Consider the following 27778-nt stretch of genomic DNA (forward strand, 5'->3'; position numbering starts at 1 on the left):
TAGGAAGTTAACAGCATTTGAAGTGACCTTTCATTTCTTTGAAGGATATAATTAAACATGATGAAGGATATAATTAAACATGATGAAGAAATCCAGGAATTACGTATATTTAGATACTTTGGCTTGGATCCAGAGCAGCCATTTCCTGAACAGGAGAGCTATTTGTGCTCAAACTTGAACAGAAGCAGATACTCACAGAAAGGGAAGGGAAGAGGCAAGGGAATGGCTGTTGTAAATAAAGACTCAACAGCGTCATTACCCCTCCAGTAACAATTCTTTTTTCTAACTCAATACTTGGTCTTAACTTTATTCCTTATTTTCCTCAATTGGTTCCCATTATTTGGGAATACGTCCATCGCTCGCTGTTTCAACTCGGGGCTGTGTGTGTTCCAGCAGAGCCCAGGGCAGAGTTGTTGCAACAAATCAGTGTCAGCCTATTGATGACAGTCATTCTGGTGTTAATTTATCCAAGTAGTAAGTAATTTAGGAGAAGATCGGTCCATATTGTTGTCATATACATAGTCATTGTGGAAAAGCATGTGAGCGCTAGAAACAGGCGCTTCTGCACAGCTTAGCTTTGCAGCATATGTGTGCGTGTGATCACACCTTCCAGCAAACTGCCCATTTGATTCAGCTATTACGAAGTGTCATGAATTACTTTCCTTTATTTTAGGATATATGTGTGTGTGTGTGTGTGTGTGTGTGTGTGTGTATGTATATGTATATGTGTGTGTGTGTGGCCTCTCTGCCCAGAACGTTGGAGGCTATACACCACACCCCCTCAACAGTATTTATAGGAACTCAAACACTGAGATCCTGCTCTGTTCTAGTAACAAGAAGCCGAAAGCACCAGCCTGAAGATGACGAGTGAGACCTCGTCGAAACGTCGCCTAGACACCCCAACTCTTACACGGGAAGACACCCGAAGACACCAAAACCTACATTCCTGTACCCGTGAAAATCTACGAAAGCATATATATATATATATATATATACACATAAATATATATGTGTGTGTGTGTGTGTATGTATATATATATATATATAAAACAAATCAGTTTTTGAGGATAACATTGTAACACTTAGAAACAAGTATTTAAAAATCAACCAGCATTGCAACAGCTGCCGAGTTAAGGTCATCCTGAAGTTGAACAACCTTCAGGGAAATCCTGTGTTTAAATAAATGTGAGATCAACGTTGAGTCTTTACTTACCCCTGTATTGAGAGGGCAGGTTTAACTTGATGCCACATGAATATCCCTGGCCAAGGGCATTCCATAAGGCAGCCTTCGCCAACATAGTAACTTCCAGATGTCTTCAACCACAATACCCATCAGCCCCAGTGATGGGTTTTGTAGTACAAAACTCCTGGAGGGCACCAGGTTAGCGAAGCCTGCCACAAGTTGTAAAGCTCTTACCTGTCACCACCCATCCAACCACCAGAAGTAGGGGAACCTGGATCTGGGGCCACTGGGCTGGCTCGTAAAGACCGAGAAAGTCCATCTGGTCGCCTGACAGGAACTGAAATGTTGTAGTTCTGTGAGATATTAAATTTCTTCCATCTTTTCTAATAGAAACGCCTAAAAGCTGCTGAAGCAGAAAGCAAATTGAAACAAGTTTACATACCAACCTAGTAAGTATCACAAATATGAATGCTTCCTTTGAAAGAATAATAATAATGCAAAATGTGTAGAGAACAAATCCTTGTTTTTATTGGACAAGCGAAGAAGCAGCATCCATAAAACCTAGATTGCTTTGAAGATTTTGCATAGCCTAGTAAGGTCCAGTTATGCCCATGCAGGCATTTTAAAAAAACAGTTTTCAAATTATTTCCTTAAGTAGCAGTGCTAATGCAAAAATCACAGACCTCTTCAGCAGCAATCCTATCCACGCTTACCTGGGATTATGCCTGACTGAACACTGAATACAAAATATGTGTAGGGCTCCATGTTAATGGTACTCATGCCTGAGAAATAAAGTGTATGTTTACAATCTGAGACTATTTCCTCAGTATGAACAGGTGACTTACATTAGGCAATATTGTTAAGTGTACCTGCAACAATTATAAGAGGCGCTTTTGTATTGGACAAAATTTTATATCATTGTGTTGGTAGGCTATAAAAGTGATTTCTGCAAATGTTCCTTCTGATGATGTGATAAAAGTGATTTCTGCAAATGTTCCTTTTGATGCTGATGTCATAGTTTTGGGGGAGTGCCTGGGCCTAGAGTTAGTAAATCTTCCAACGCCTCAAAATTAATAGACGACCAGATGCATTTCACAAGTGAGGCACATAGTCTCTGCCTCGCCCGCCCCCCCCCCAAATTTCTGTACCCAGCTGGATATTTGCAGACCTTCTGGATGGATCTTCCATGCCATAGATTGATTTGTTTGTTTTCAGCAGTTCCATCTCACCTTCCTAAAAAAATAACAAAGGTGGCTAATGAACAGATAAAAAAAAATCAATCTGAAACAGTACTCAAAATCTAATCAAAGTCTAAGTAGAACTGTGATTATGTCTCAGAGACTTTCACATCCTCAAAATCTTCAGGCATTGGAAGCAGAAGCAGCCACCCTGTTTTTGCATTCTTACCTTAAATGCTACAATGATTGTTAGAATGCTGTGCATATATTGCTTGCAGTGTCGCAGTCTGGGGTATGATTAGGTGGGGGACGAAATCCTGTCAACTCCAAGATATTGGTAGACTCTAAACCTGGGCTAGCTGCAAGAGTATGCACCATAAGAAAGCAGAATTTTCTAAAGCAGGGACAGGGAACCTCTGGCCTGCTATTCAGACGCATTTCTGAGAATGATTTGGTAGCTGCTATGTGTTGATGCTGCATAAGATATTGTGTTGTCAGTCTTTCAGCATTTGTATTCATATCTCTGTTAAGATTTTGCATTAAAGGGAAAAGTGCATAAGTAAGATTCCAGGCGTTTATTTGACCCGAGAGGAATAAATACGGGAAGCGAGCAGCATTAAGAATCTCAGATGTAATCTTTTGCTAATTGAACACTAAGTGTAACAATAATTCCTAATAATATTCTATAGCAAAAACGTTCTGGTTAGCTTAACACACACACACACACCGTATTTTCCCGTGTATAAGACTATATTTTTTCCTAAATTTTTGAAGGGGTCGTCTTATACACGGATAGTGCATAGCACATTTTATTAATTTTGAATCCCAAAAAATAGGGGGCATCTTATACACGGGGGCATCTTATACACCCCCAAAATACGGTATATATCTTAACACAGTATATTATATTATATTATATTATATTATATTATATTATATTATATTATATTATATTATATTATATTATATTATATTATATTATATTATATATTATTAATTGGAATTGTTTCTTAGAGAATCATGACTAAAACAGAGATCTGTTTGACCCCCAGTATTTGATTAGTCATATGTGCTTTTTGCACAAAGTTTTAACGCCAAGCACAGGAATTCTCATTTAGTGACCCTGGACCGAAGAACGGATTGCTAGGTGCTGCAGGCTGCCTTTGGTTCTCATTACTGCTAGCTGCTGCTTTGAGGAAGACAGTTAGCTTCCTAGTGGCGCGTGCAGCATTTATATGCAAGTACGCACAGGACCTGGATGTAATAAACTGAGTTCAGTAGTGGCAGATGTGGCGGATTCCAAGCCTTTGAGAGCATTGTGAGCTCTCAAAATTTTTTTTGCTTTCATTTCCGCATAAAGTATTTGAGAAGTTAGTAGCGTTCTCGCTAATGATGTGGGTAACCACAGAGGATTCTGTCATTTAACTTATGTTGTTAATGTGCTTGTGTGTGTTTGTTTGTGATCACTTTAAAGCAACAAACCAAATCCCAGTCAGATATCCAGCAGTAACGGGAAACCAAGTGCCGTGAACGGAGCGGTTGGAGCACCTCACCAGGCCCAGAATGCACTAATAGGCCGTGCTTGTGAAAGCTGCTATGGTAAGTAGAATGGTCACTTTTTGTGTGTGTGTGTGTGTGTGTGTGTGTCTCATGCCTATGATGTTAAGCAATTGAATAGCTCCGTGTGTACTCACATGAGAGCATCATGCATGTAGGGCTCCGGAGTAGTGCTTACATAAATTCTATACTAAAATCAGTGCTTTTCTTTTAGCAAGCCTGCATGATTGCATACCACCAACCTAAACAGCTGAATATTGAGGTTTACCAGGTGTTTACAACACCCCCCCCCCATTTTTGCACAGACTGGCAAGCAATAGAAATGGGTGGTTTATGGTGTCCCTGGTGGGTCACCTTAGCTAAGTTTATCTTAGTGAATAAGCAGTTGTGTCGCTCTGGGAATTCGGTGAATGCCCTGAATTTTCAAACTGTTAAAATGAATAAAATATATAAAGCTTCTTATTCAAATGTGTGGCATTTGTTGTTGCAGTATACATCTACAATAAATAGGTGTGTGTGTGTTTACGTGTGCAGATAAGTATTTTATGCTGAATGGATCAACATAATTTTATTTTCTTCTTTTAGTCACACAGTCTCATCAGTGGTATTCTTGGGGTCCACCCAACATGCAGTGCAGGTTATGTGCACCGTGTTGGATTTATTGGAAGAAATATGGTGGCCTGAAAATGCCAACACTAACAAATGAAGACAGATTTTCTCCTACTCAAACCACAGAGGTAGGATTTCATTATACTGTAGTGATGATAATAATAATATGTGCAACCCAGTCCTTTTAACGTTTACTTGGAGTAAGTCCCATCATGTTCAGTGGGGTCTGCTCCCTGTTGTATGTGCTTCTGTAGTGCTGATTATTTAAGTTTCATTATATGATTAGGAATAATTTCATAATTATAATTCACAATTAATTGTTACATTGTCCACTGTGTTTTATTGTGGAAATTTAACTCCTTTCCATATTTCCTGTTTATTTGTAAAGTTGTGTTGGACTACCTTGGGTTACCCTGGTCAGAGAAACCATTGTATGAATCACACACCTTTATACAATGCATTTTGAAAAGGTGTTTGTGCTTTGAAGACTGGAAAGGAGTTCTTTGTAGAGTGTGTGTTCGGGTGTGTACGCAATATATATATATATATATATATATATATATATATATATATATATATATATAGTTTTCCCACTATGGGAACTTAATCCGTTCTCAAATGGGCAAGTTTTCCCTTGTTCATCTCAGATTAAATTGAAAAGAAGCATGGATCATTTTTTTGACCTGATCCTGTGCTAAGGAAAATGACCCTTGTCTCATCACTCCTCACTGCCCAAACACTGCCCAGCCAACTCTAACCCCCCACTTTCCCTTTACTTCCTTGCCAAGTGGTGATAATTTGGGAGAAACAGTGATGGTGAGAGGGAAGAGGAGCCAGGAGGCTGATGGGAAATGTAGGATTCCCAAGGTTTACTGTGTTGCAATTCAGTAGGTGAGGAGCACTTGTGGGGATGGAGGGAGAGTAGATTGGAATTATTCCCTAGCTTGGATTTTGTAAAGTTAGGGGAAGGACATAACTTAGTGTAAGAGCATTGCTTTCCATGCAGCAAGTTCTGGCTTCAATCCTCAGCATCTCCAATGGGGGCAAAAATGCCCCATGTCTGAAATCCTGGAGAGCCATCGCCAGTCAATGTGCTACCCCCTTGATGGACCAATGGCCTGACTCAGAATAAGCCATGTTTCTGTGTTCCAAAGTTGGTTATTGGGTAAGGGGAGAGGGCAAGAGTGAATTCGGGCACTGGGTTTTGATTTTTTTATTATAGCCACATATAAGAAAACAGTACATTAATGAAAGGGAAGATCTCAGAAGTAAGACTTTTAGTTTGCATTTTGATTCTCCCCCCCCCCCCCTTTTACAGGAAGCATGTGTTAGAACACACATGTCTCGACAAGCAACGCAGGGAATACCAGTCCGGAACACAGGCAGTCCAAAATCTGCCGTGAAGACACGCCAGTCGTTCTTCCTCCATACGACATACTTGACTAAACTTGCCCGCCAGGTCTGCAGAAACACTCTACAGTTGAAGCGAGCTGCAAGAAGACCGTTTGTCCTTATTAACTGTGCTGCCATTAGGGCAGAATGTAAGATGTTTCTAAATTCTTAGTTCAATGTGCCATTATTCCAACCACTTTCTGTCGTCTTTTTTTCGTTTGTTTGTTTCTTTTGCAATAAACACATTTCTGTCTATAGCCCCTTTGTGTTATTTTATTTAAAGAAAACTTTATTTTCATTTGTCTTACTTGTCACCAAAGAACAAAGAAAATACTGTAAGTTTATAGAAAGCTTAGTACCTACTGAATAATAAAGGAGGTGTCAAACGCAGACATTGACCCAATTATAGCTTTGTGTGCTATCATACATGCTTCCTTTAACCTCTCCACATTTAATGTATCTGGTTGAAAACAGGCGCCCAGTCTCATAAAACATGAACCATATTTTTTGCCATAACGTGAACCAATATGGTGCATAGATAGTGAAATAATGAAGGGGTCACAGGTTTGAAAGCAAAGGCTTGTTTAAAGGTGCAGCATCCCAGTTCATGGCAGCATTGCACTGGGGCAGCATAGCAGTCATGCACAAAAAACTTTTATAGGGAGACTTCAGTGTAAATGAGGTTTCTGTTGGGACTAACTTAAGGAGGACTCAATTATAAACTGTCCTAAATGCATATTAGCCACGACAAAGCCAGTGATATCAGTGCAACCATAAGCAATTGACTTATGCAAGGATGGAGCTGAAAGAGACATAGGGCTGCAGCCAACAATGGCATCCCAATGTTGGATCCATCCTTGTTTCCCTTGTTTCCCTTGTAATGTGTAGGACCACTGTTTTGACATCTGCTTTGACTCCCCATTCCCGAAGTCCAAATCATTGGCTGGGGTAAAATGATGTCAAGATGTGATAAAGTTGAGAGCACACACTACTGCGTAAGAGAGACCAAGGGGTGCTGTTTTCAGCAGCAAATGCCTAGTCTGTAATTTTGCCCTAACCAGATGTGATTCACCACCAGGCAGAGCTGTAGGTCTACGGTCCTCAATTTATCTCACCAGATAAACATGATTCAGAACTTATTTTTCACAACCAAAGAGGAAGGTTTCTGCTTCTTGCAGAGTTGAGAAGGAGACTTGATTCAAGCGAAGTAAATTAACAATGTTGTTTTGCTTATTGAACATTTCCTTGGAAAGGAAACATTTTTATTGCTGTTTTCTGCATTGTTTTACCACTTCTCCCTTGTTTTCATCTGAATTGAGCTTTTGTTTTCACAATGCATTCCTTCCACACTTTTCACCTGTTTGCATATTCATCTTATGTCAAAATGAGAAGTTTTTCTATAGGGGGGAAAAAATACATCTCATCAATGTTGGATTTTACTATAGCTCTGAAATGAAAGAGGTATATTTTAGAATAGGAAAGTGTCTTCCAGCACACAGATACAGCTCCCAGCTAAGCTTCCCTGTTGATTGGCTTTGGTGGAAGGGGATGCTGTTAAGCACTGCAGCCCAGTTAAGCACTGCAGCCCAGTGGCTCCTTGAGCATACAAAACACAAGACTCATTCATTTTAAGGGAGCTCCACATTGTGAATGTGAGTATGGAGCTCCCTCCTCCTTTGCTATGAATAGGGTTCACTTTTTGTATACAGCAGTCTCTCCCCCCCCCTTTCCCCCCCTTTGCATGTTCAAATATCCCCTGGACCTGAATGCTCGACACAGCAGAAGTTGTTTCAGTATATGTTAGTGGACAGAGATCCACAGTAAAAAGATTCAGACCACAAATGCTGCTAACAATACAGCCTGCGTTCATCTCAGGGGAGCTGGCACAGTGGTGGGGCACCTCTGGCCTGCAAGCCTCATTAGACCTGCCAGCAGCCCAAATTTGGACCATGAAGTCATTTCCCCACCAGCAACACACCTGGTGCCATATGCAACCTCGGGTATGTCACAGGAAAGACGTGGCTTAATAGTGTGCTCCCATTTCTTCCTTGGCAAGTGGGGCTCACAGACAGCCCCACCAGGATCAGCTGCACTAGGAAGTTCCCCATTGGGGTTGCTCTCAGCGTCAATTACTGATTGGCATTTGGTGCATACCCCTTTGCAGGTGTTCGGTAAGCGCCGGTCAGCTGGCTGATACTATCAGCACGTCCCTTTGCTTAGCTGCTTGGCACTTCACGCGAGCCCTTTTGCAATCTGTTTGCTTGCATGATTTGCATTCCGAGTACCTGCAAAGGGGAATTTTTCCTCTGCCAGTCCATAGCTGTGAGCGCATTAACCCTGCATAAGCTATATTGAAATCAAATGACTGCTTGATGGACTGTAAGCGTAATCCGGAGCCGGTCAGTGCTTGGATCTGGAGACTGTTAATGTAATAGAAAATCGTATCACCTTTGAGAATAGCCTTTTTATATATAATAATAATAATAATAATAATAATAATAATAATTTATTATTTGTACCCCGCCCATCTGGCTGGGTTTCCCCAGCCACTCTGGGCGGCTTCCACAGAAACCAAAAAACACTAAAATATCATACATTAAAAGCTTCCCTGAATAGGGCCGCCTTAAGATGTCTTCTGAATGTCAGGTAGTTGTCCATCACCTTGACATCCAATGGGAGGGCATTCCACAGGGCGGGCGCCACCACCGAAAAGGCCCTCTGCCTGGTTCCCTGTAGCTTCGCTTCTCGTAATGAGGGAACCGCCAGAAGGCCCTCGGCGCTGGACCTCAGTGTCCGGGCAGAACGATGGGGGTGGAGACGCTCCTTCAGGTATACTGGGCCGAAGCCGTTTAGGGCTTTAAAGGTCAACACCAGCACTTTGAATTGTGCTCGGAAACGTACTGGGAGCCAATGTAGGTCTTTCAAGACCGGTGTTATGTGGTCTCGGCGGCCGCCCCCAGTCACCAGTCTAGCTGCCGCATTCTGGATTAGCTGTAGTTTCCGAGTCACCTTCAAAGGTAGCCCCACATTCTTATATTTAAATATAAGAAGAGCCCTTCTGGATTTGATCCAAGATCAATATCTAGTCCAGCATCCTGTTTCACATAGTGGCCTCTGGTATGTTTCCAGGTGGGACAGAAGGACCCCCAGGCCTCTCCTGCTGTTGTTCCCCAGCTTCTGGTAATGCACAGACACATTGCCACTGAAGCTGGTGGTAGAATATTGCAATCATGACTTGGCCGGAACATTAGAACACAGTACTGCTAGGTATCACCTAATAAATGCCACCTAATATTATTAGATAAATTGCTACCAACAGTAGTGTGTCTAAAAACAAAATGTGTACTGTGTACATCTGTGACTCACAGTTTTTGCTAGCTAATTCCACAAGGGAAAAATGTGTATTTTAGCAGAATTGTAATAGTATCCATTTCTCCGCAGGCTTGACGTAGTGGCACCTAACAAGCTCATGCCCTAATTTTTCATACAATGGATGCACAAATGAATGTGCGTTGAAACAGCACTTTGAAATCACTGTCAAGCATTGAGAGGCTTGATGACGCATGCTAGGCTGTTGTGTTTTATTATACAATATTAATTCATCCTGTTACAACTTGATTTTGTTTTAGACCTCAAATCTCCAGTTGGAGATAAAAGATGAACATCATTTCCCTTTCGTTTTTATTATGCTTCCTTGTACACAAAATAGATAACACGTAATATAGTTTCATGAATGTTTCAGTCAGATTCGTATGATTAAAAAACACAGATTACATTACGAGAAGCAAACTTAACGCCAAGATACTGGATTCTGAGAAAGTGCACTGTTTTGCATACGTGAGTTCAATTTGCATGCTTTGTTATTGTACCAACTTAATGCGCAGCTCCCATCATTGCATTGAGGTTTGTATGCAGAGATGCTCAGTGGACTCTGCCCAGCAGTGGTGATGGTAATAATGTTCATTTATCTATTATTTGCAGGATTTTGAATTTTTAGGAACAAAGTAGTATGCTGTTAGGGTAGGCATAAAAACCTATATTATATGCAAACCTAGTTTGCTGCCATGTGACTCAACTTTTAGCATGAGACCAGTGAAATAAGTGGTCTAACTTCAGGCTAATGCTCCATGTAGCCTAGTAATGTCTCTGTTATCAATGTTTCCTGCAGATGTCTTTCACATCACCTGCCTTTTTCTGAAATTCCCAATATTTGAGCCTGAGAAGCTTTGTAGTTGAGGTACTTATGGTACCACTGAGCTGAGATTCCTGGATTGCAGGGGTTTGTAGTAGATAACCCTGGTGGTCCCAAATATAATTATTTGATTCTATTATCTTCTGTAGATCTTGGAGGAATCACGGTGCTCTCTTAAGAAATGGATGATGAGCATGATCTCTCAGGCCTGGGGGCAGAAAGAAACTTTTCAAGCCCACGAGTAATGCCATCACCTTTATTTACACACCGGTGTCCCTTCAATTCACTAGGGAGCTTCCCCGAGACTCTTAATAGACGTGTCACGCTGAGGAATGAACTTCAGAGTGATGCTAAAGAACAGTAATCTTCTTAGCAGAATAAGTTGGAAAGCACAGGGAGATAAATAAAAGGAATGTGAACAAATTAAAGGGCTGGGACTAGCGAGGGAAGAAGCTCCCAGTGGAAATAATTACACATACACACAAGAGCTGGATGTACACAACAGTGTAACATGTTGCTGCAGCTTTTTTAAAAGGGTGTAGAAGGATTGTCATTTTGAGGCCTGAGGAATGGAGGTGAATGGAAATGGGGCAGTGATGCCACCTCCGAAAACTGCTGCTCACGCCGGCCAGGGTGGAAGGTGTGTGTGTGTGTGCCATAATTTTTGCCACTCCAGCTCCAGGCCAGTGCAGTGAAGAGACCCATTGCTGATAGCTGGACTGCCGTAGTGCATTCCTGACTAGCCTAGCTGCATCTTCTCCTTGCTTATGTTAGGTTTGAGTGCAGCCCAGCAGAGTCCAGTGGAGGGAGACCTCTTCCGCTTGTTCTTCCAAATTGCACGGCAATTTCCACCCACTCCCATCCTCAGCTAGGGGAAGAAAAGGTATGTTGGGACCGAGCATGGTGGACAGAGTTTCCAGCAGGGCCCCTTTTCTCTAAAAATCATTGCATGTGTCTTCATCCTACATTGAAACTGAAGGCAAGTGTTATTAGGACCAGGGCCTAGTTAGATTTAAGGAAAGTTTCATAATTCTGAACATGGCTCTAGGGAGTTTTTTCTGCCATGTTTGTTTTCTGTTGCAGGGCTCTAACTGTAATCGCTGGTAGAAATGAACAATGACATTTCAAAAGAAAATAATGGAGGGAAAACGCATGTGGCTAGATTAGAATTGCCAGAGCAAGCTCGCCATTGTTCTGCTGGAGAAAGTTCATTTTGGTATTCAACGATTAGGGGTTAGAACTTTTAAAATTAGTTATACATTTCCAGGGAAACTACAGTCGTGCTGGGCTATTTCATTTCTGACTCAACAATAACTCTCAATGATTTGCCACACCCACATCTTGCATGCTCCAAGTAGTTACAAGAGCAATTCCCTCTCCATAAAAAATAATCCTAATGGAACATAACCCCACTTAGTGAGAGACTGGAAATGGAACAGAATGGAAAAAAGTGCAGGAGTTAGGTAAAAGGAAGAACATGTGAAAGACGTCGTAAGCTTTATAATAAAACGTACTGAGGGTTGGCACCTGCTCATAGTTTTTATGGGTTGAATGCCTTTCAGGAGCTCCAGCCATTATAAGCTGAGAATTTAAGAGCAGAGTTTGTGTTTTTTGGTGAAGGTTTTGTGAATTTGAACTAACTTCAGTCAGTCCTGAATTTGGGCTGAAGTGTCAGTCTGGGATTACTTCTAAAAGAATGGGAAGAGAAAGAGCAGAGACTGCAAGCATGCAGCTAGCCAGGTATCCCCCGCTCATTTGGGATTAATTTGTCTCACATTCTGTGTGTGCATGCACACACACCCTGGATTGCACATTCCCCATACAGTATTTATTTTATTATGTATATTTTATTTCAAAAAAGTATAAAATTCTAAGTGCTATACCATAGCTTTAATACAAAAATACAACCTAAAACCAACCAACAGCGTGTATTAACAAGGAGTAGCATATCAGACCTAATGGTCAGGGGTCCCTTTACCTTTACCTTTAGCATATCAGAGAAAAACAAAGCAAAAAAAAATTAAGGGATTCAAGCATAGAAAACAGGGTCTTGTCTTAAGGAATCAGAGGGAGCTGGGCAAAAAGGCTTTCCATTTTTACAATATGTCTGAAGCAACTGATGGCTGCTGCTTCGTGTACAGCAGAGGGGGAAATAGCCCATTGTATAACAGTTTTTCTCTAATTTGGGTCTCCAGCTATTGCTGGACTACAAATACCATCATCCCTAGCTACCAGGGATGATGGAAATTATAGTCCAACCACAACTGGAGGCCCAAGTTACAGAAACACTGCTTCAGGGGCAAAAACAGAAAATGCCCATTTTTGGGTCACTGCCCTGTGATATTCTGTCGTGCCATCCATAGAATTTCCCCAGGTGATCGAAATGGGTTAGGCGATATTTCATGTGACATTGCAGTCCTTGGCAAAAATTAAAAACTCAATATTCATACCAGTTTTATTTGTGTGTCAGTACGTTTTAGTATAAAAACTCACCCATAATAACCATATGAATGCATGCAAGCATTCTTTTTGTAATAGGCTTCCCGAAACTTTTATTTCTCATATTGACTTGCACCATGCCCTATAAAATTACACCTTTGGAAGTTGTGTAGGTTCAGATAAGCCATTATTTCTTCCAGCATATTTTTGGCCTCTGCTATTGTTTTCCATGCTGGATTAATGAAATAGGGAATTTATATCTTGCACTTCGGCTTTTACATTTCTGCTGAGGCAAAGCCAGATGAATTTTTGGTCTTTGTGATGCTATGGCATTAAGTTGTATTTTAAAAGGGTTAGTGGATTTGTGTGGGAAGTGTGTGGAGATAGGATTACATAAAATAAAATACGTGAGCAAAGTTTAAAATGCCTAGTTGGTTTTGAATTCTTCTGTTCACTGAAAGCATAATAAAAGGGGCTGTTCCTGAAAATTAAACTAATAAATCTTGCAATATACACATTCCTTATACAGCAACATCCTCCATTGTTTCATTGCATAGTTATTTGAATTAGAAATGTTCTCAGGTTCAATTTTTGAACCTTTTGAAAGAACTCAGTATTTTGCAATTTTATTCAAGCTCTTCTGCTGTAGTCTGACTTGTTGAGGTGTTGATTCTGCAATGCTATAAAGTATTATCTTCTGTTTAACATACACTTCTAACGGGGGGAAAAAGAGAGAGTACTTTCGTACTTATAATTTGGACTGAGCAAAGGGGAAAGGATTGGATTTTGAAACTCCTCTAGGATGGCTTCTGGGATCTTAAAGGGCCATATGATCTTTGCTCAAGTTTAGAAAGACAGAGGGTTATCCCGTTCCACTGAAGCCATATAGTTGATCTTGAAAGTTCAGACCTGATGAACTTTCACATCTGATCTAATCTGAATACACTCTATTATACATGCAGTACCTAAAATGCTCTGTCAGCACAAAGATTTCTCTTTGCACAATGGAACATTATACCCCTCTCATTCCTCCTGTTCCACCCTAAATCTGTCTGAGGTTCCCCTCAACCCTCAGAAAAAATTAGGGGATGGAGTTGGGGAAAGGGAAGGAAATCCCATTGTACAAGGGGAGATATTTGCAGGAATGGGCTCCTGTGCAGAGATTATGCATGAGAGGTATAAAAAACAGGCATGCCTTCCTTACTAATCCCTATCCAATGCCGTTCAAACAAATGCAGCCTTTATTTCGGCCTTTCAACCTGAGGTAACTTGGTTTGTGTGGAATTTAGGGCAATGCAAGGCTGGTGCCTTTTTCTAAACAGACAGCAGAATAACTAGGTCAGGAAAGGCTGCAATCCTATGCACACTCACTTGAGAGTAGAATTTGATAGGATTTTCTGCTGAGTCAACATGCACAGTAAGCCAGTGTGGTCCAATGGCTAGAAAGTGTCAGATGAGGAGTCAGGAGACCCCAGCTTCTAATTTTCACTCAGACATGAAGTGGCATGGGGCAGTCACCATTTCCCAGTCTAGTCTACCTCACGAGTTTGTTGTGAGACTAAAACGGGGGTCTGAACCATCCATGCCATATTTAGCTAACCTGGAGGAAAGGTGGGATATAAGTGTATCAAATAAATAAAAGTGACTTGTAAAAATAGCATCATTATGAATTCTTCCTGTTTTGGTTCCATGACAGATCCTCATTAATGAGAGTATGATGAGATTCAAAGACCATTGTTTTTCAATTCAGGTGACAGCTAATTATGGAGCACTGGAGATAATTGCCTGCCTTTTTGCTTTGTTTTCTTTTATTCCACCTGAACCTTTTTCTCAGGAGGCTGTGAATCAGCTGATGAGCACTTTTATGAGGTACAGTTCTGGTTGATCACCTCAAAACAAATAACGTAGAGCTGGGAAACCTTCAGAAAAGCACAACTGAAATAATCAAGGGATGGAGCAACTCCCCTGTGGCGAAAGCTTGCAGACATTTGGTACTTTTTAGTGTAGAAGTCATGTGTTAAGGGTGTAGAACATGACATGTGGTGTGTATAAAGTGAACAGGGAGAAGTTTTCCCCCCTCACAGCACTAGAAAACGTGGACTTCCATTGAAGCTGAATGTTGGACAATTCAGGACAGTCAAAAGACAGTACTTCACACAGCCTGGCAACCAATATAGTTGCCACAGCTTTCACTTTCAGTAGCAGCAGTGCACACATACATAGACACACACTTTGGAGGTGGGGGAGGTGTGCTATTGCAATGAGCCCTACCTCTGAGAAGTTGTTGCAGAATTTCCCCTCATTGGGAGAAAAATTCAGTGAAATGGTCCACCATTTTCTGTCCGCAAACAGAGGACAACAACTATTCATGTGCCTGGGTTTGGGTGGTTACTCCCTCACTTTAACCCAGGGGTGAGGAATCCTTGAATGACAACTCTCATCATCCATTGTCATTGGCCATGCTTGCTGGGACTGATGGGAGTTATAGTTCAGCAACATCTGGCAGGCCAAAGGTTCCCTACCCCTGCTATAGCCAACACACCATGACTGCTCTTATGAGAGAACTGTAGGCAAGTAAAATGGTAACTTACTGCAGAGGAAAATCAGGTCACATTTGTGCAACTGTCTGAGTAAAGGCTTGTGAACAGGCCTGCCCCATTCTACAAAGACCCTTGAATGGTGTAGCTTTTCCACATAGGCTGGGCTTGGATTCCAGTGCTGCTGAGCCAGAGCCAGAGAGGAAGGCAACCCTTTGCTGTTGGACTTCAATGGCTGTATCTGCTCCTTCACTCCATTGCCCCAGTCTCGCACCCAACAGACTTCCAGTTTATTGGTACATATGCTGTGCTTTATGCTTGCTATAACATTATACATTTTATTTTTATTTCCAAATCGTCTTTACAGTTTGTCTTTATCATGCAGTCATTGTCCTACAAGGTGTTTTTAGTTTTGTTTTCAAGTGGTACAATGTGACAAGTTTAATTTTAAAAATAGCAACTACTAGAGCCCAGTTCTCACATGGATCATGGAAGGGCGTAAGTTTGTAGAGTGAGGAGTGGCACTGTTTCTTTTTCTTTCACTAACCAGTTGGTAAGAGCACTAGACTCTTAATTTCAGGGTCGTGAGTTCGAGCCCCACATTGGGTGAATGATTCCTGCATTGCAGAGTGTTGGACTAAAAGATCCTTGTGGTCCTTTTCAACTCTACAATTCTGCAAATTTGTGAAAGCCCCAAATGTGAACTCCTGCTCATGAGTAGATCTGGGTGCTCTGGTCACTTGATTAAATGGATGTCCTGACCACACTGAACCCCTGATTGCTGACATGTCTGCTGAGATACCCATGAACCTCTGCTACTGAACTGCAGGATTCTAAATTATGGTCCAGAGCAGTGTTCTCCAACCTTGGATGTCCATATGTTCTTGGACTATCCCCCCATCTTCCCCAAAGAGTTTAGCCAATGGTTGCGGATGATGGGAGTTGTAGTCCACCAACACCTGGGGATCTAAGGTCAAAGAACACTGGTCTAGAGCAGAATGGGCAGTTTTGTCTGCTGAGGGACACATTCTCTCAGAGACAACAATGGGTGGAGCCACAGACAAGAGTGTTCTAAATTAACTAATCCTGGAATAAAGGTCATCTTACTTCAATTTTCACCATAGCTACCTCAGTCCTATGTATGTCTTCTCAAAAACAAGCTCTACTGAGTTTGATGGGATTATTCTCACAAATCAATACAGCTACAGTTCTGGAGAGCAAGTGAAATTAGTTCCTTTCTGGTTTAGTGTCACACAAAGACATAGCAGAAGCCTCCCAGTTCCCTGTTCATTCTCCTGGTTCTCTGGGTGTCTCTCTCAACAATGGTGTCCTTCTGGATCACCCGTCTGGGCCTGGCTTTGGAGGTACATTTATTCAGAGGTTCCAGACCACCTTGCATGGTTGTCTTCAGAAGGTGGTGCTGGGGACACACAATTATGAACCCTAACCAGAGTTCCCTGGAAAGCAGGACTGATTGTTAAACCACTCTGAGAATTGTAGCTTTGTGAGGAGAATAAGGGTCTCCTAACAACTCTCAGCACCCTCAACAAACGATAGCTCCCAGCTTTCTTTGAGGGAATCTGTGATATGGTATCATAGTACTTTAAATGTATAGTGCAGATGTCTGGCTGCCTATCGTGCAGATGCACACAGGAGAGTGAAATCCTTGCAATGGCACCAGTGCTGTCTTCCAGGAAAACCTGCCAGCCGTTATTGATCTTCTCATCAACGGGACCCTTGACAAGCTTCGGAAAGCTGTGGCTGTCATTGGTTCTTCATCCTACCCTACTCCGTCTTAAAATAACATTCTGTTTTCGATCCCTAGATGCTGACAGACATTGTGAATTTGTTGGAAATCCTTTGAAGATTAAAAGCACTCGGAAATCATTGTCATGTATCATTGGATACTTGGGTGAGTTCTTGTTTAGTGAAATGAGTCGTAAGTCATAAAATGAGTGTTTAAATTGTAAACCCTTGGTTTACTGAGGAGCTCCGGAAAATGAAGCGGGATCTCAGACGGCTAGAGCGATTATGGCGACGGACTCGTGACGGAGCCTCAAGAACATCTTATAGGACGCTTATGAAAGCCTATGAGATGGCTATGAAAGCTGCTAAGAAATCTTACTTTGCAGCTTCCATTGCATCCGCTAGCTCTCGCCCGGCACAACTTTTTAGAATAATTAGGTCAATAACGTCCTTAGGAGGACAACCAAATTTAAGCACAAATTCGACCCACAGCTGTGAGGTATTCGCAAGCTTTTTTGCGGAGAAAGTGCAGTTGCTCCGCCGTGACCTCCCTGCCAATTTAGATACAGTGACTGAACTGGAGGCCCCTCAACTGACTTCAGGTCCAGTGTTGGACCATTTTGATCGGATACTCCCTACTGATGTGGATAGATTCCTCCAAGTTGGTAGGCCCACCACCTGCCTCCTTGATCCGTGCCCGTCTTGGCTGATTAGGGAGTGTCCAGATGTTGCGCGGACCCCCCTGGTTGAAATTATCAATTTGTCCCTTAACACGGGGACATTCCCAGGGGAACTGAAGGAAGCAGTGGTGTGTCCACTCTTAAAGAAAACTTCATTAGATCCCTTAGACCTATCCAATTACCGCCCAGTTTCAAATCTTCCATACCTGGGTAAGGTAATTGAGAGAGCGGTTCTTGAACAGCTTGGTAGGTTTCTGAAGGAAACATCGGCATTAGATCCATTTCAGTCCGGTTTCCGTCCTGGTTTTGGGATGGAGACGGCTCTGGTTGCCCTAACAGATGATCTCTGTAGACAACTGGATCGAGGCGGGTCAGGACTGCTGATCCTTTTAGATTTGTCAGCAGCCTTTGACATGGTTGATCATGATCTTCTGGACCACCGCCTCGCAGACGTGGGGATACAGGGCATAGCCCGTAACTGGTTGTGCTCTTTTATCTCTGGTCGGGGACAGAGGGTGGCACTAGGGAGGGAAATGTCATCGTGCCACTCCTTGGTGTGTGGAGTGCCGCAGGGCGCAATTCTCTCCCTGTTGCTTTTTAACATCTTTATGCGCCCCCTTGCCCAGATTATCCAGAGCTTTGGGCTGGGCTGTCACCAATATGCTGATGACACTCAGCTCTATCTGCTGATGGATGACCACACTGACTCGGCCCCGAACACACTGAACACAGCTTGGAAGCTGTGGCTGGATGGTTTCGTGGGAGCCAGTTGAAACTAAATCCTTCGAAGACAGAGGTCCTATGGCTAGGTCGGGATGGCATGGGGATGAGGGACCAACTCACTTCTCTTGCGGGGGCCCAATTAGTGCCATTGCCTTCCGTTAAGAGTTTGGGTGTAATCCTTGACACCTCCCTTTCCATGGAGGCGCAAGTTACAGCAACAGCCAAGGCGACATTTTTCCACCTTCGCCACATCAAGCAGTTGGTCCCTTACCTTTCCCGCCCCGACCTGACCACAGTGATCCATGTGACGATCATCTTCAGGCTTGACTACTGTAATTCGCTCTACACGGGGCTGCCCTTGAAGCTGTCCCAGAAACTCCAGCGGGTACAGAATACTGCAGTGAGGCTCCTCACGGGGTCTCTGCCATGGGAGCATATTTACCCAGTGCTTTTCAAGCTGTACTGGCTCCCGGTGGAGTACAGGGTCAGATTTAAGGTGCTGCTTTTGACCTTTAAAGCCCTTCACGGCCTAGGACCCCCGTACCTACGGGACCGCCTCTCCTGGTATGCCCCACGGAGAGCCTCAAGGTCCATAAATAACAACACCCTAGTGGTCCCAGGCCCTAAGGAAGTTAGATTGGCTTCAACCAGAGCCACGGCCTTTTCAACTCTGGCTCCGACCTGGTGGAACGCTCTGCCTCATGAGACCAGGGCCCTGCAGGATCTGATTTCTTTCCGCAGGGCCTGTAAGACAGAGTTGTTCCGCCTGGCCTTTGGCTTGGAGCCAATTTGATTCCCTCCCTCCCTCTCTTTCTTTTTTCTTTTCCTTCTCCTCCTGCGATGAGGCTACATTTTAATATTTTAATGTTCCATTATTTTAATGTATTTTATTTTTGTTTTTAAATTGTAATCATTCATCTTGTTTTTATTATTGCTTGTAAGCCGCTCTGAGCCCGGCCTTGGCTGGGGAGGGCGGGGTATAAATTAAAAAATATTATTATTATTATTATTAAATGTCCTATCCAGGGCCAGCCCACCCATAAGGCAGACTGAAGCAGCCGCCTTGGGTGGTAGAATGCCAAGGGTTGGTGCTTCCATGGGCATCCCTCCTGCCACAGCCAGAGAAGTGGCTATGGCTTCCAGCGAGATCTCTTGAGATCTTGTGGAGCTCGCCTGAGATCTTGTACCTGCCACTGCTTCTCCTCACTTACCCCAGGGCCAGGGGTGTCCTGCCCACCACCACCAGAGAAGCAAGGAGAAGTGGATGTGGCTTCTGGGTTCTGGTGAGATCTTGCAGATTCCTGGCACGATCTTGCTGGAACCTGTAATTTGCAGCTGCACAATCCTGGTAAGGCAACACCTTTCCATTTCACCTCAGGCAGGCAACAAAATGGGACGGGCTGCCCCATGTCCTATCAAAAGTCCTGTCAAAGGTTTTTCAAACATAATAGGCATGTTTCAGTGTGCGGTTGAGTTTAATTGAATAGCTGTATATTAGGTTTCTGGCGGCATGTTGATAGCAAGGACATAAGGAAGAATTTTTTTAATGGAACTTTTCTTCTCAGGGCCAGTTTATAGACATGATAGTTCATTGTGTGTTGTTTGTTGCTGAATCATTGGTATTTCAAAAATAAATAACTGGCTGACACACCCCAATCTTGAATAGAATTGCCCTTTTCTGTATCTGCTATGTGCAATAAGAGAAAAACTTTCATTTGCCACAGGTGTGGGGAATGGGATGATGATGATATTTCTTACCTGCCTTCTACCAGCAGGTCTCAGGGCAGGTTCCAACAATTAAAAATTTAATATTAAAAACGGTTTAAAGCAAATGGCCGTTACGGGAATAGGGTGGGTGAAGAAAACATATCTCAGGTGTCAAAGGCTAGGGAAAAGTGCTTCTTCTTCAGCATACATTGGAAATTATTTAAACTATTTAAGGAAGCTGCCAGACACAACACTGTGATTGGAATAGTGGAAGAGGCAAAGGACTAAACAATGTGCTGTGCTGTATATACACACACACACATATAAACACATGCTCTGTTGCTTATCTCATCCCAGCTATTCCCACCCCCACCCCTCGGTTAAGTTAAGCACACTAGGCCAAATTTTGTGACAAATATCACATCTGTTTTTTTGGCCCAAATGTGCTTATTTCCGACATGCATACCTGTGTTCAACGTAACAGGTAAGCAAGCCTTCTGCTGTTGAACAATGAGATGATCAACGCAGAGTTAATTCTACCATCTGTGTGCCAGGCTGATAAAGGGAAATCCTGTAAACATCTATTTAAAGCTGGTGCACGTTTTCCAAAATATCTGCATGCTGGGAAGCAATATGCTTTTTAAAAAAGCTTTTAAACAAGCAACTGCTGGAAAAGCAGCAACCCCAGGTTGTCAATGATGTGCCATTTCAACTAGATTTTACACAGCTTAAATCACTTTTTTCTTCTGCTCTCTTCACAGCAACAGTTAAGGTCAAGTAACTGAAGGAGCATTTTCCTGTTCTTTTTTATGTGGGGTAGTGTGATAACATCTCTAAGGTTTTAGATCCTGAAGTAGGAAAATCGGAAGCATACCGTTGAGATGATGATGATGATTTGAAATAATGTCAGCAATATATTTTTTGTCGTCCCCCCCCCCCCCGCCAAATCACAGAGATTCATCCTGCCATGAAGCCTAATATAATCAAGTCAACACCAAGCCTTCAGAGTTCAATGGCAAAGAGGTTGCTCGCTCCCCCTGGCCACTCATCGTTAAGTATTTTGGGGAAGAGAAACTACAGCCACCATCACAACGGCCTGGATGGTATGTGTAAATAAACTGACATCTGAAATAACTATTCTTTTTTGCAATGTGTTTATAATCTAAAGGCAGCATCTTTGCTTCTTTCAATCTGGGCATTGATATTTTCTACAACAGGCTTCCTCAACCTCGGCCCTCCAGATGTTTTGAGACTACAATTCCCATCATCCCTGACCACTGGTCCTGCTAGCTAGGGATCATGGGAGTTGTAAGCCAAAAACATCTGGAGGGCCAAGGTTGAGGAAGCCTGTTCTACAATAATAGTCAGCTTAGCCCCTCTGTGACGATAGGGTTGGAGTTAACATAGGACCATTGGAAAACAAAGCCCAGTTGCTAGGTTGCAGGTGAGGCCCGTGGTTCTAGGGGAGAAGACAGCAGGCAGCCATGGGCCCTGGTGTGCAGGTAGGCCTTGGCAGTTGCTATGGCAACAGAGCCTTGGGACCAGGATACAAGGCAGCCTGGCAGTGAGGTGTTTAGGGAGGGGCAGCTGGTCTGGTGGGGAAGACATTTGTGAAGGAATTCCCTGCAGCCGCCACCCGCCGCATTCAATCTTCCTGCTCTTTGTCAGGTGGAGGAGAGGAGATGCTATCGTGCTGGAAGCCATGGATAAAATGTGGCTGTGAGGGTTTGATTAGCTGCTTGTGCGTGAAAACGTGCTCCCTCAGAGTTTGTGCGCCCCCACAAACCTCCGTGTGTGACGGAGCTCCTCAGACATGTCTGCTCTAATCACTAGTAGAGTCCGACAGTGGCTGTCTGCGGAAGCGTTTCCAGCAAAGAAGTTCCTTAACGGAAACGCGTCTCCTGGACTCACGGCGTGACAGTTTCCTGCGAGGTATGGGTCTCCCTATGGGAGACTCCGATACCTCACCACTGTTCTCGCTGGAAGCCTCCCTGAGCCCTCCCTCCTGCTCGCATTCCCTCAGAGACCCACTCCTCCCCCTGCTGGTCCCTGCTTCAGCAGTTGAGTCTCTTTCATCCTGCCTGAGTCCCTCCACCACCTGATGCTCTGATGGCAGTTCCCTGACATCCACCTCCCCTCCAGGGCCCCCCTCACCCCCTCCCAATTCCTCCCCCCTGGGAGGTGAAGGGCTAAAACCCCGAAACGAATCTTCCTCATCTTCTGACGTCTCGAACAATTCTCTCCATCGATCGTCGTCCTGGCCAGCTGAATCCTCCTCCTCTTCAGAATCTGGGAACCCCTCCAACTCCTCTTCCTCGTCGGTGGTGGCAAAGTATTCCCTTCGGAACCTCGCTACAGGCTGAGGTTTACGTGGGAACCTCTGATGAAAAGTCTCTATTAAAACCTCGTCATTGACATCCTCTGCCCTAACCCAGGTGTTTTCCGACTCCGGTTCCCCTTCCCACATTACCAAATACTCTACTTGATCTCCCTTCCACCTGGAATCGAGGATCTCCGCTACATGGTAGCTGTGTTCCTTCTCCTCCATTGCTGGTCCCCTAGTGACCCTCCCCTCACTGTCTCCTCTATACGGTGACAGCAACGACCTGTGAAAAACTGGGTGCAGCTTCATGTGGTTCGGTAACCGGAGCCTGAAAGCCACTGGATTGACCTGCTGTATGACTTCAAACGGACCCAGCCTTTTGGGTCTTAATTTCTTACAACCTCCTTTGAATGGCAACCCTTGGGTTGACAGCCACACCTGGTCCCCCACCCTGATGCTTTCACCTTCCCTTCTGTTTTTGTCTGCTTGCCTCTTATATTCCTCCTTAGCCCTGTTTAAGTTGAGTTGGAGCTGGCGATGGATCGCTTCCATTTCTTCCACGAACTGTTCCGCAGCTGGAACGCTCCAGTTCTCCCCCTCCCCCCCTGGGAAGGCTCTGGGATGGCACCCGTGATTAGCCAAAAAGGGGCTCATCCCCGTGGACACGTTCTCTGCATTGTTGTAGGCAAATTCTGCCAACGCCAGCTTCTCCACCCAATCATTCTCTCTGTCATTAACATAACACCTCAAATATTGTTGGAGAACCCCATTTGCTCTTTCCGCCTGCCCGTTGGTTTCAGGATGACGGGCCGTCGAGAAATTAACCTCTACATGCAGTAAGCTCATGAGCTTCCTCCAGAACCTGGAAGTAAATTGTTTCCCTCGGTCTGAAACCACCCTCAAGGGGGCGCCATGCAACCTAAACACATTCTCTACAAACAATTTGGCGGTTTCTTCTGCTGTAACCGCATGTGAGCAGGCTATGAAGTGGGCCATTTTAGTTAACAGGTCTACTACAACCATGATGGCTGTTTTCCCTCTAGACCTTGGCAGATCAGTCATGAAATCTATTGCCACTGCTTCCCACGGTCTCTCAGGTGTGGGCAGTGGTTCTAATAAACCAGCCGGCGCCTGCCTCTCCCCCTTGGCTCTTTGGCATTGTTCACACCCTCTCACATACTCCCGCACATCTTCCCTGACCTTGGGCCACCAAAATTCCCTGGTAACCAGCCACATGGTTTTGTGTTGCCCAAAGTGCCCTGCTGTGGGGCTATCGTGCAGCTGCTTGAGTACTTTCTCCCTCAATTCCCCTTCAGGTATATATAACGCTCCCTTATAATACAATGCCCCATTTCTCTCCTCAAAACCACCGGGTTTGTCTTCCTCCCCTCTGAGATCCCTGAGTTTCCCCTGGGCGTATGCATCCTGCACCGTACCCTCTACCAATTCCCTTTGCCCCACCAAAGTCGCCCCACACACCCAGCGGTCCTCTGGAATGATATGGGTTTCTTCGGGTGCTCCCTCCCCCTCCAAATATTCAGGTTTGCGTGAGAGAGCGTCCGCCCTAACATTCTCTGGGCCTGGCACATAACAAATCTCAAAGTTAAATTTGGAGAACTCTTGGGCCCATCTCAACTGCCTTTGGTTGAGCACTCGCGCCGTTCTCCAGTACTCTAGATTTTTATGGTCCGTGCACACTTGCACTTTATGTTGTGCACCAACTAGCAGATGCCTCCATCTCCGGAACGCCTCATGAATAGCAAGCAGTTCTCGGTCGTACACCGTGTAGTTCCTCTCGGATTTGTTCAGCTTCCGCGAGAAGAAGGCACACGGACGCCACTCCGACTCCTCCTTCCCCGGCTGCAGAAGAAGCACCGCCCCTATGGCTCTGTCAGATGCGTCTGTTTCAACCCTTAGCTTCTTTCGTAAATCCACATGCAGAAGTTGTTCTTCAGAGGCGAAGGCCCTTTTCAGTTCCTCAAACGCTCGCTCCGCCTCCGCCGTCCATACAAACTTCTTCTTACTGCTGAGACAGTCAGTGATGGGCGCCGTCAGATGGGCGAAGTTGCGGATGAACTTACGATAAAAGTTTCCAAACCCTAGGAACCTCTGCACATCCTTCTTGGTTTTGGGTGTTTTCCATTCCAGCACTGCCTGTACCTTGCCGGGATCCATGGCCAATCCCTTGTCTGACAGGCGGTACCCCAGGAATTCCACCTCCTTGGTATGGAACCGACACTTCTCCAGTTTGACCCACAGCCTGTTGGCTTGCAGTCTGCTCAACACTTCTCTGACGTCTCTCACATGTTGCTCCTCATTCTCAGAATACACCAACACATCATCTAGAAAGGCAACGCAATTCTTGTAGAGCAAAGGGCCCAGCACGTGGTTCATAAAAGATTGAAAACACGCGGAGCCTGCTTGTAATCCAAATGGCATAACGAGGTATTCAAACGCCCCCAAAGGGGTAAACATGGTGGTTTTCCATTCATCCCCTTTCCTTATGCGTATCAGGTTGTACGCCCCCCTTAGATCCAGCTTTGTGAAAATCTTTCCCTTCCTCACCATGGTCAAAATATCATCAATTCTGGGCATAGGGAACGCCACCGGTTCAGTCACTGCATTCAGCCGCCTAAAATCACATACAAGTCTCGGCTTGTCCGCATTTTTTTTGTCCACAAAGAACACTGGGCTCCCCCCTGCTGCTTTGGACTCTCTGATGAAGCCTCTCTTCAGGTTCTTGTCAATGAACCCTCGCAACTCCTGCATTTCCCTGTCTGACATGGCATACAACTTGCCCACGGGAAGCTGTGCTCCAGGGAGTAAATTGATCTGACAATCAAAGGGTCTATGAGGTGGTAGTTGGTCAGCTTCCTTCTCGCTGAACACGTCGCTGAGATCTGCATACTGTGGTGGTACCTTCACCTTCCCCATTACTTCAGTCCCTGCTAGGGTGGCTTGGGCCCCTACTGAACCCTTCTCCCCTTTGCAGTGTTCTAGGCAATGTGCTGAACCAAAGGACACCACTCTTTGATGCCAGCCAACCAGCGGATCATGTAGAGCTAGCCAGCTCATTCCCAAAATAATGGGAGCGCCTCCCAGGGTGGCCACATTAAACGCTATCAGTTCTGTGTGCCTTGCCACCCTCATTATCATTGGGACAGTCTGCAAGCGGACTCCTCCTCCCAACAACTCCCTGCCATCAATCGTGGTCACCTGCAGGGGGTTGCTTAAAGGGATGGTCTGTATCTGGTGTTCAGCAGCAAACTCCTTGCTCATAAAATTGCAGGAGCTGCCTGAGTCCAATAGCGCCTTTATTTTTAGGGGATGCCCATTCTGCAGCTCTAGCGACACTTCAATCACTAGAGCAGGTCGAGGAGCTTCTGGCACGGGCACTTTCACTGCTCTTTGGCCTGGCTGCAGTGCCCCAATTGTGGCAACCAGGCGTTGGCTTTTACCTGCTCCGCTCCCCCTTCTTCTCCCCCCTCAACAGCTCCCACCATCCCTTGCCATTCCTTCCTCTGGGGGCAGACTCTGGCAAAGTGGCCTGGCTGTTGGCAGAGATAGCATTTCCGGGGGCCCTTTCCCTCCTTCTTAGCTCCCTCGCTGGTTTTTGAAAATGCGCGCGCGCGCGCTGTTCCGATTTCCATCGGCTCTGCCGGCGGGAAAGCTGGCTCAGGAATGTCTGGAATGCGGAACTCCTTCCAACGTTCCCCTCTCCCTTCCCGCCTCTCCAAGGCTCTTGCCTCCTGCCGCGCTCCTATGGTCAGCGCAGATTTGGTCAGCTGATCCATAGACTCCGCCCTGGGGCTCCGTGCCAGCTCGTCTTTCACCCCCGAAGAAAGACCTTCTTCAAATAGCATTTGAACGGGTGCCGCCGATAAATCCCAACTCAGTCTGTGAATCAGCATGGTAAACTCAGTCCAATATTCACGGACAGATCGACTCCCCTGCTTACAAGCCATTAGCTGTCTGCGCACCACCCCTTCCTCAATATCGCTGGAAAACATGATATCCATTGCACGAAAGAACTTCATTGTGTCCTTTAGTATGTCATTGTGCGTTGCCATTAGGGGTCGAACCCAGTCTCTAGCCCCTTTCTCAAGATGCCCAATTACAAAAGCAACTCGCGATTCCTCATCAGGGAACTCATCGAACTGCACATTAAGGGCATATTGCATCTCTGTCCTAAAAGCATGGTAGTCCTTGGGGTCCCCCCCAAATTTCTGCACCAATCCTGGTACCTTTCTGGGGAATTGAGTGGCTCTCCCCTTCTTGTCTGCATCCTGAGCCCTTCTCTCCTCCAGCCTCGCCGTCTGCAGGGCCAGTTGAACCTCCAACGCTCGGTATCTATCTTCCAAGCTTGGACCAGCTCCAGCCCCTGCTCCTCCGGTTCCGGTTGGTTCGCTCATGATGCCTTCTCTTGCACAGGCAGCGTACAAAGACTGTCGGACTGCTGTGAGGGTTTGATTAGCTGCTTGTGCGTGAAAACGTGCTCCCTCAGAGTTTGTGCGCCCCCACAAACCTCCGTGTGTGACGGAGCTCCTCAGACATGTCTGCTCTAATCACTAGTAGAGTCCGACAGTGGCTGTCTGCGGAAGCGTTTCCAGCAAAGAAGTTCCTTAACGGAAACGCGTCTCCTGGACTCACGGCGTGACAGTTTCCTGCGAGGTATGGGTCTCCCTATGGGAGACTCCGATACCTCACCACTGTTCTCGCTGGAAGCCTCCCTGAGCCCTCCCTCCTGCTCGCATTCCCTCAGAGACCCACTCCTCCCCCTGCTGGTCCCTGCTTCAGCAGTTGAGTCTCTTTCATCCTGCCTGAGTCCCTCCACCACCTGATGCTCTGATGGCAGTTCCCTGACAGTGGCCAACACTTTTTAATTAATTACTAGAATGTGCCCGGGAGATATGGGTTGTGTCGCTGTCCCTTTTCTCCTGTCCATCATCCTATTTCAGGGAAGACCAGTGGCTGTACTTGCTGGAAAGATCCATTTAGAAGCAACTGTCAGTGGAAAAGCATTTGGCTGCTGAGCAGCTGAGCTACTAATCAGGCAGCATTCAGTTCATATATTAGTGACATTGTCTTGGCTCCAGATCCCTATCTGCAATATGCCAAGGGAGGGAGGGTAGTAATAATTACTGACTTTACAGGAATGGCAACAAGGTAATGTGTGTGTGATGTATTTTGAGCATTCTATGTAGGTGGTCAATAATCCTAAATATTAACCATGTTAGCATTGGAAATGGCAAGCCAGTTTGTGTGTATGCAAAATGCACCGTGCTTGAATTTATTTATTTTTTGGCTTGAATTAATGCAAAGTATCCCAAGGGGAAGAGCCATTAGGCAAGTTTTGCTTCTGCGTTACACTGCTGTGAGATAAGTGGGCTTTTTTAAAATTTTGTTAGCTTTGCTTAATTTTGGGTTGTGAAGCCTAGACGTAAGCAATGGATTACCACTTTCCAAGCAACGTATTTGATTTGGTAATCTGCTACAGAGATATGCTTTTTAT

General features: G+C 44.7%; 1 protein-coding gene across 5 annotated transcripts in view; it reads left to right on the plus strand.

The window, feature by feature from the left end:
- MTA3 (metastasis associated 1 family member 3) overlaps positions 1 to 27778 on the plus strand; it is a 132285-nt gene that overhangs the window by 63249 nt on the left and 41258 nt on the right. For all 5 annotated transcript variants that reach the window (XM_081185992.1, XM_081185993.1, XM_081185996.1 and 2 more), the window contains exons 11-16: positions 1574 to 1632; positions 3836 to 3960; positions 4504 to 4655; positions 5846 to 6068; positions 16913 to 16999; positions 20897 to 21046. In XM_081185992.1, the coding sequence (XP_081042118.1) occupies positions 1574 to 1632; positions 3836 to 3960; positions 4504 to 4655; positions 5846 to 6068; positions 16913 to 16999; positions 20897 to 21046 (796 nt within the window). The remainder of the gene's footprint in view (positions 1 to 1573; positions 1633 to 3835; positions 3961 to 4503; positions 4656 to 5845; positions 6069 to 16912; positions 17000 to 20896; positions 21047 to 27778) is intronic.

This window comes from Podarcis bocagei, assembly GCF_964188305.1.
Source record: "Podarcis bocagei genome assembly, chromosome: 3".
In the NCBI taxonomy this organism is placed as follows: Eukaryota; Metazoa; Chordata; class Lepidosauria; order Squamata; family Lacertidae; genus Podarcis; species Podarcis bocagei.